The sequence below is a fragment of the Antrostomus carolinensis genome, unplaced genomic scaffold (assembly GCF_000700745.2).
Source record: "Antrostomus carolinensis isolate BGI_N321 unplaced genomic scaffold, ASM70074v2 scaffold37654, whole genome shotgun sequence".
Lineage (NCBI taxonomy): Eukaryota > Metazoa > Chordata > Aves > Caprimulgiformes > Caprimulgidae > Antrostomus > Antrostomus carolinensis.
This window is the reverse complement of record NW_010310721.1, coordinates 1-9,653: the sequence shown is the minus strand read 5'-3', so window position 1 is coordinate 9,653 and position 9,653 is coordinate 1. Positions and strand designations below refer to the sequence as shown.

The following is a 9,653-nucleotide window of genomic DNA, read 5'->3' as shown; positions in this document are numbered from 1 at the left end:
AGGAACTCCAAGAACCAACTTTCAACAACTTCTTATACAGGTATTCTACCATTTATCTGCAACGGAGAGCCTTCTCTGGTTTCAGCTGCATTACTGCAGAAAGACTGGCCATTAAATATAGAATTTGCTTCTTTCATCACCATGTAATGAGTACAGTAATATACAAGACATTGTCTTAAATTTGTAAGTCTGTATCCTAAAATAGCAAATTAAATAAGGATCAAATTCAGCTCAAACAGTAGCTGTAGTTATTTACTCGTATTAGGGCTGAAAGCTGTCACTGTAAGTCGAGAGCTTCCTGAGTTCTCTACGTATTGCCAATCCTTAGTTTCACAGTGCAGAGATTACTGGTAAACACATTCAAAGCTCAGGTTAACAGGAACAAGAGGTTTGGAACTTTAAGGCTGTATACTAAAAGTTCTCTTATAAATTTGTCATAATGAGGATCCCTTGAAGTGCTATGAAAGCTGACTGAATAAAGCGTATCTTCTTCATAACTAAAAATGTTTATACTTCAGTTACTCCGATTTTTTACCTTATTGATGAGAAAGATGCCAGAATGGGACTTAAGGCAAAGACTTGTATTAACTTAAAAAATCATCAGTATCTTTCATTAAACTGCTGGAAAAATTAGTACAGCATTAGAATAGTAAATGAAAGGAAAATGGACATTAAATATGTAGGAAATTTACTTCCTACTTAAAAACCTACACAAAGTATAGCAACATTAGGCAATTAGAGAAGGCCTGAAGGTAATTAACTTATATATAATAAACACATTAGAGATTAAGTACCACTCGCAGCAAAAGGAATGTAATGAGACTAAAGTTTAATATCTAGCATCGTTAAGAAACTGACTTCTAGTGAAACAAAAATGGAATGCTAATTTCATAAAAATATACACATATAAAAGTATCTTCGTGCCTGAATTCCAAAACAGTTTCTTCAAAGTAGTGCTTCTAGAACTTTCAAGTTTTAATTATATTCAAAGTATTCATCATTTGAATAAAGTTGGCAAATTACATTCTTGTATTAATTGTTTTTACTTGACACCTTCCTAAATGGAAAGTGTCACTAACTCAATAATGGGTCACTCATGAATGGACGTTTTTCTTTTGCTCCTCCAAGAAAGCAGCAGAATATTACAATTTTACTATTAGAGTGAAACCCGTTTGTTATTTTCTCTACTACACCTTCCCCATCCTTTTACAGAGCAAGCTAGTCAAAAGTAGTTTGGCCAAAAAAAAAAATTTAAGTCAACAACAAGATGAGCTGGGTTTTGGTTTCCGATTAAGGTTTACTGTATCTGTTTGGATAAAGTGATCTGATCTATCTTCAGAGGCTAGAACTCTTCTAACGGCTTCTTCAAAGGCTGCTGCAACATTAGTGGCATCTTTTGCACTGGTTTCAAAATAGGGATGGTTGCCATTATTCCTGCACCAGTCTTGGGCTTCTTCTGTAGACACTTGCCTGTCATCAATATCAACTTTGTTACCCAGTATCACGAACGGAAAACTTTCAGGCTCCTTGACATCTGCATAATAAATGAATTCTTTCTTCCAGTTGCTTAAGTTTTGGAAGCTCTGAGAGTCGTCCACGCTGAAGGTTAGCAGGCAACAGTCAGAACCTCTATAGAAAGGAGTCCGCAAGCTCCTAAAACGTTCCTGACCTGCCGTGTCCCATATCTGCATTGTAACAAAATGTCCATCAACTTCCAACTCTTTATTTAAGAATTCCACACCTATTGTATGAAACAGCTGTGCATCGAACTTGTTGGTGACGTATCTGTTCATAAGGGAGCTCTTCCCAACTCCACCATCTCCCAGCAGTATGACTTTAAGGAGCGATGATTTTACTGCCATTGTTATGCAAATAGATCCGCCTGGTTTCCTAGACCTGTAAAGATTGAGAAAATCATTAAAAAGGAAAGAGTTGTGAGCAGAACTTTTTATACACTAATATCTAGAAAGTGTTAAAAGTCCACCAACATCAACTTTCATGTACAAAAGCAGAAGGACAGTGCCAAACTGGTGAAGTGTAGATACTCGTAATGAGAATACCCACTCAAGAATACCAGGCGTTTAAGGGGTGTCTCTTCCGCAGACTGCAGTCTGTACGGCAGCCTAAGCAGTACGCTGCATGAATTACTTGTCTGTCACTTAAAACATTTAAAACCCCCAAACTCTCCAACGTTTGGGCAGAAGGGGCATCGCATCACATTCAACAAGTGCAACGATTCATTTGTGTTCACTGAAAAAGATCCGTGGAAGAAAGTGGAGTGAGAGTTATAGAGCACAGGCCTTGAACTAGTCACCTCAGTGCCATATTTCATCAGTAAAGTTATTTTTTTAAGGCACAAAAGTGAAGAGGAAGCTTCAGAAATAAAGTGAGACACTTTCTGTTATACTGGAGTAACTGCTGCACTTCACCCAAAACTGCAACCAGACAAGGAATTTTAAATCAACTCACAGAGAGCACAGTTATCCATAGAACAAATGCAAATGCTGTAATCTTATTTTAAAAGTCTGGTGACTAGGTATTGGTACACAAATATTCAGTATTTTACATTTTACTCTTTGCAGCCGTGATGAATTGTGTATTATTACAACAGCAAATTCACTGTTGCTACTTGAAATGGTACTCGAAATGCTAAGTACTGAGGCCAAGCCTACGGCCGACAGTTCAGTTAGTAGGTGTCAACTTCCCATGGTAAAACTGCTGAAAAGCCTGGAAGCGCTAGTGAAGAGCCTGTCTGCCAGCACAGGGATGGTGAATTAGTGGCACCAATGAAGCTTTTTTACTGTCTGACTTTTAAAAACAAAACCCCCAAGCCCCTTTAACACTAAAGTAGTTCGCTCATTAGCATTGTGTACCAGCCCAAGCTTTGCCCTCATTACACTGGTGCCATTGAATACTGTAAAAAAAACAAACAAACAAAACTTAATTTTAATTGCTTGGGGGTAAAGTTTCATTCTCAAGAGTCCAAAATTAAGTTTCTGTATGAGGAAAACTGCTGTTCCTATACCTGCCTGATACTAAAAGAGCTCAAAGTAATGCAGACAAAACAGGCTTCTCTGAAAATAGCGTCTATTTAAAATGGAAACGGGTCATAAGTTACCTAGTCCGTCCCCTTCTCTGAAGGAAGGAATGCAGTCTTGCTAGTTGTAATTAGCATTACTGGCACATACATCACCCGCAGAGTATGGTTATAGAATTAATACCTGATACAAGCTGGCATGACAGTCATATGACTCTGTGCTGCCTTAGAATCAAGGCCTACATTAGAAGTAAGAAATTTCAGGAATTTTTTCATCTCTAACTTTCCATCTTTTAATGTTTGTTAGACACAAACTACAGAAATGCTTTATAGTTTGAGAGCAGGTGAAGCCTCAACACAAAGAATATAAGGAACAGTGGCTGCCTCCATTAGAAGTTTGTTCAGAGCAAGTAATTTTATTCATTCATACCGTGCAATTAAAAACAATGTTTCCAAATCTTTAATTTTGTACAGGTTTGTATCACAGCAATGTTAAAACCGCCTAAAAGGTACAAGTGGATTGTTCATTTACCTTTCAGAGAGCTGTGGGATAATTGCTGGGGCTAACGCTATGAACACGTACATTTTTATGTGTGTGAAAAGCCTTACAAGAGGCACCGGACTATCTGCATGCAAGTTCCACGTTCATGCTGAAATTGTTCAAGTGGGCCAGTGTTTTCATTTATCTCCCTAATTCCTACTGCTGGTTAACGCCCAAGTTATCTGAGCCATGGCTATGCCATTATAAAGGAGCATCTTAATAAATAATGCATTCATGAGAACAGAGGGTACTGAATGTTTCCCTGTTCTTCCACTTCAGTGTGGGGAACAAGTTACAATTTATTTTTTCTGTCCTACTGAAATCACAAGTTCCCTGAAGGACATTATGTGAATAAATAACTGACTTCAGTAGTTCTGACTGGTACTTTGTACTTGTTTCTTTAGCTCCTACAGTTTGAAGAACTGCAGTTATTATTATGAAATTGTCCATAAAGTCACATTTTAAACAAAACACAAGTAAGGAAACTCTGTTAGCAGTATCTAGTACTTTGGTGCATCCAGAACCTGAGAATTTAATTTGCACAATTTCAACTACATGGGCCATTACAGCGAGGTCTGGGAGACTGATGACCATAAAAATACTTGTGCTGGGCAGGCAATTAGAGACCAGCCACAAACCATTAAGTGTCTTTTCAACTAGAACCAAACTGGTCTTTCTACACATAGGTTGCAGAAGCAGTCTTCCCAGGAATGATAAGCAAGAACCTCAACATGATGTTGCAGGCACATCACTTTTCAGGACATTCAGCTTCCACAGTAGAAGCTGTCATGTCAGCTGGCAGTTTATGTTTTTGTAAAGTTCTTAATCCAAAATAAATGGGATATATGTTCAGTCATTTAAATACACGCTTACAGGCTGGATCTGAAGCAGCAAAGAAGCATGCTTAAAAGCATTAAGAAGCACTTTTATTTGGAAGCAGCAAAGACTTTATACAATTACAGTATTTTTGACTATATAAGGGACTCATCTGCAGCTGCACTGATGATGAGAGATAGAGTATCTGCAGAACCAGGATGTGCTCAGCACAGTAGGCTGCTGCATTTTTTCCACTTACACATCTTTAAATAAGTTAAGATTTTTAAAGAGCTCCATTTTTGTAACTGTATTTTTTCCCAAGTTATGAAGCCTTAACACTCCCAACAAATAAAATAACAATAGACACCACAGAATTCCAGGTAACTTTTTGTTCCAGTTATTTCTTACTATGCTGCACAATTAGTTTAATGTAAAAGCAGTCTCAACCTCATAGACGGAAGAGTCAGTAAAATACAGAGAAGTTTTTTTCCTCACGTTCCTCTTACCATTTCAACCTTCAAAGAAATTCAAAGCAAATAAATAAAAAGCAGCCCCAGTGTGGTCCATTTTGATAAACATTTCTGAATTGCCTCCACCAACTTGTAAGAACTCAAGCTCTTAGACCACTTGACTTCAATATTCCTGTTAAAAGCACAAAATAGCTTCTACTAAATACCATTTCTATCATTATCATATACCATAATACAAAAAGTAATTTGATTGTAATCTCCCAGAATCTCCCTTTTAAACAGTGAATTGAATTACAAGTCAAACATTCCCATTAGCAGTCCAAACATTTGCTGGCAAGACTAAAAACAACATGCTAAGTGACTTAAAAAAAAAAAAAATCAGTCTGCATTATAAAATCTTTGATTCACAGCCCCTCAGAGCTTAGAGAAACACCACTGCCTTGTCCAATCTATCCATCTGCATTTTCTTAATTCCACGACTGTCAGCTTCAACGTTGTCTTTATTTTGAGTACAATTACCTCTTTTAACACTTAAGTACTAAGGCAGCACTCAAAGAAAAGCAAGATGCTTGGTCTAGAAAACCAAAGCAGCAACATGCAAACTTAGTTTATGAATCTGTCTTTTTTTACTATAAAAAACATTTAATAGATTAAGGAGGAACTGAGTACTGAAGGCTGAAGACAGGTGCTGAACTCAAGTTTTGACTGTGGAAAAATAGCATTAGCCAGCATGGTAACTGCACTGTATCTATGATGTCAGCAAGCCACAACCCCGCTTAAACTATTAAGCCAAGAGAGTCAATTGGACCAATTTATAGTTTCACTTCTACCATACTGATACCAGGCAGAGCAGCACACCATTAAAAACAAAATAAAAAACCACCCCCACAAAAAACAAACTGCACACCACATAGCAACTGAAATCTCACCTCTACCCCCTCCTTTTCTAATAAAAGGCACCAAAAACTGGATCTTTTGCAATAGCACCACTGAATTCCCTCAGTATTCTTGAAGAAACTGATGTAATGGACCCTTTGAATTTCCAAACTGCAGAACCAGAACTGTTTCTCCACTTGTACCTACTTTCTAACTTGGAAACAGGCAAGAAAATTTATTTCAACTACCATTTTCGTCCAGTGGTCACTGATGAACCACTTGCTGTATGAAATCAAGACTAAACCCAAAGGTTTCCTTGAAGACACGTGGTACACTGTCCTTTAACTAAAGTTGTTAAAGAGCACCCACTTGACCTGGAGAAGGAAAAAGAATCCAAGGTAAGGCAGACTCAAGTTTGTTCCAACTAATCACATTTATTTGCAGACTAATATGCTTTCAGCCAAGGCTTCTTAAAAAAGGGTCCACCTTTGTCAAAGATTTAAGAAAAAACACTCTCTCAAAGTTACTGCCAAGCAGAACTAGCAGTTCCATACCTAGCATAACAGTAACACTGGCCACATTTCACAACTTCCTATCTGTTCTCAAATTTACACATACACAGCACATCCTTTTCAGCTCTGAAGCTTTTTCAGTTTTCTTTGCTGAGCCATCTGACTTTGTTCAACCACAGGTGTCAGACATCAATAGTTTAAAAAGGCACACCAACACTTCAAGTGCATTGTCCGACATCAACACTGGTCTTTCAATAAGGTAATGTAAACTTACTCCCTCGGTAGTAATTTTTTTTTCTTAACACCAACAAAGCATCTGACAGTATCTACCAGGCTACCAGAGAAAAAAGTTGTTTCACATGGTTTGTTAGTTGCAGTGGCTCATAAAAAAATAATGTAAATTGCTTGTTTGTAAAATGTCTGGAAAAAAGTCCCAAGAACCATCAGAGTTGCAGCAGAAAGGGCAGAATCCAGAACCATGTAAAGCAGTTTTCAACACTTACTGTTTGCGGAGTTTTTACATCTCTCAGCCCTCAATCTCTACAGAGTAGTTATACTTGTCACCTACAGCAGAACTGCAAGTTTCCAGAAATCTGAAAAGAAAGGACAGAAACAATTTTTCTCCACTTTCTCTGCTTATCCAATCCTTGTTCTCGCATTTAGAAGGCAGTGGTTTACCCCTTGGCAAATTAAGAGGCACAAGAATGGTTTCTGATTGACCTTGAAAGATTTTGCTCTCAATTCAAAGGGAAACATACAGATGTGAAGTCAAGATGCTACACACTTTCTACTTTTGAATGCATTACAAGCACCAATATTAATTGGCCTCCAAACTGACCTTCCCCTCCATGGGGTACCAATGACAGAGCTGTGGATCAGCAACAGCCCCTTACTGATAGACAAGTGTCAGCTGCCGAGTTCTCCAGAAGCCTGGAAGCCCTTCAATCATATGGCTCAACCTACTGAGATCCTAATCATCTGGCAAGTCTTCTTTTATCTATGATTTCATCACTGCACTGTGAAGGTATTTTGTGTTTTCTGTTATACAGATCTTTAATAATTTGATGACACGTTATCCAAAAATTGCCTCTAGTTGTAAGCAGCCTAGACATGCTCAACACCAGCTAGAGTTTATTCATAATCATCTATAATATGAACACAACCCAAACTGAACTGACATATAGCTGTTGCCACTCATTTGTATGGCCAAAAAGTTGTATTTTGGTTTAGTAAGGTTATTTTTAACTTCTGTGTAGTTCAGGACTCTAGTTCAAGCAGTTGCCTGGCATGACTCAGGGCTATGAAAGAAGCAGCAGTCAAGGGAAGCAATCCTGAAGTCTGCATAATCCCCCCAGATCATGAAATCATCCCAGTATAGACTGCCAGAATCACCTCATCTATTCCAACTTAGATCTAGCCACAAACTCAAATGGCAAAACTTGTCAGGAGAAATAATGACATCTATACCTCTGGTAGTTTAATCTTGCAGAGACCTGGCCTTCACTTTCCATCTCATTCCCCACGTTCATGTAGAATGAGCAAACTATTATTTATTCTGATTTGAGAAGAGCTGACATTTCTCAGCAGCTCACAGCTGAGCATTTCCCAACTTAAGTATTTTATTACTTTCAGCCAACTTCAAAACACCTTTAGCTGCTGCTGCTCTTGGTCCAACAATTCTAATAATTCATGAGTTAACTGACATTCTCCTTGCAACCTACTTCTCTGTTACTGCTTCCACTCTTTCAATAACTTTGCAAGCAATTACTTCTTGCCCATGTGTGCTCATCTTTCTCCCTTGCATTAGTTTCCCTTTTCCTCCGGGGACTCTGCAATAGCAGCCTCTATTGGCCAGGCTACATTGTGCATTCATATTCCTCCCAGTGTCACTATGTGACCAAAGCTCATCCCTCAGGGACTAAGTGGGTTACACTGTACAAGGCCAACATACTGTCTGCACTCCAGAGAATGAAAACAAAAACAAAACACCAAGGAGAATGAACACTGAAAAAAAACCCAACCAAACCAAAACAAAACCCTAAGGAATTATTACAAGTCTTTTTCACTGGGAAGTTTTTATTTATTGTGAAACACATTTAAAATTCCAGTCCTAAGGAGCCAAGAGATCTTTTTCTCATGATTTATTACTAGATTGATACAAATAAAATACAGCTTGAAATCTACATACCTCATTTGACCCTCTGCAATTCTTTTTTACATAAGGAAACTGATGGGTTTGTTTGAGCACTCAAAATCAAAACAAGGACAGATAGAGCCTTTTTTTTTAAAAAAAAAAAAAAACCCTACACATTCCCTATTTTTAACTTTATAGAAAGGGCTTTGCTAAAATTAAGGCAACAGAGTTCCATACAAAGACAGAAAAGTAACAGTTTGTTATAGATTCCACATTGATTCCGAAACATATAGTTGTACCATCCTTGGGTTAGGTTTCCCTAGAAACAACAAAAAAAAGTGCCAGGAAAAAAGTTTTGGAATTATTTTGGGTATGCCTGAGAAATAGCTCTCCCTTCAGTGTGACTTTACAGCTTGTTACCTTATAAGCTACTAAAAAAATCACAAAAAATCCCCCCCCCCCAAAAACCCAGCCACACACAATCACCCTTGCTCTAAAAAAAAAGCAAGCACTGACAACTTCAGTGTTGTACAACACTTTAAAAGTAAAGACAAATAAAAACCACATGCTTATTTTGTAGAGCTGTAAAATTATTGTGGACAAGAAGAAGGAAAACACCACGTAGGGCAGCAGACTGCATGACAGCTATCTGCAGACAATTTTAATTCCAAAACAAAGTCTAGCCAAGGAGTTCCCTACTTGCCTACCCCACCCACGTTAATAAAATTAAGCGCCCTCCACATATCTACTTTCATGCAACCCTGCTAGAAAGGCCACTAATACAGGGGGGTTTTAAAACTAGTTTTCTTGCACTAGTCTGTTATTCCTTCAGTTACTTTGCACAAGTTGCATTTAACGTCGAACACTTACGCTGAAACCACCCATTAACCGCTCCGATGTAAGCGACTCAACAACCTTATTAACCTGAGGCTTCTGCTTCTCCAGCCACCACACCTCGGGCTGCAGAGCCACCTGCGGGGACCAGGACAGCGCCGGCCGCTGCAGACCAGAGACAAACCAGGGCACCGGCTCGAAAAAGAAGAACTAGAGGCTGCGCCGCTCCGGGCGCCCTTGGGAGCGCAGCGGCCAGAAAAGGCGGTACCGGGCTTTTTCCCCTGTCGCTTGAAAGGTGCGAAGGAGACAGGTACGAAACCGAGCTTCGCCCGAAGAGCTGCGAGATCTTTACCGGTGCCGAGGGAGCGGGAGCGCCGCGGAGCCGGACCGAATTGCCTGGCAGGAGCCGCTTCCCAAAGGAGCCGCTGCCTGC

General features: G+C 39.0%; 1 protein-coding gene across 1 annotated transcript; it reads right to left on the bottom strand.

Moving 5' to 3' along the window:
- Positions 1-812: 812 nt before the first annotated feature.
- Positions 813-1,892, bottom strand: RAB9A (RAB9A, member RAS oncogene family). The gene has a single exon (XM_010166518.1). It carries the CDS (start codon positions 1,860-1,862, stop codon positions 1,257-1,259), a length of 606 nt encoding a protein of 201 aa, XP_010164820.1. The 5' UTR covers positions 1,863-1,892; the 3' UTR covers positions 813-1,256.
- Between the last annotated feature and the right edge of the window lie 7,761 nt (positions 1,893-9,653).

Bases quoted from the DNA above. Each gene is read 5' to 3' on its own strand.
- RAB9A (XM_010166518.1), bottom strand. From the start codon at position 1,862: ATGGCAGTAAAATCATCGCTCCTTAAAGTCATACTGCTGGGAGATGGT.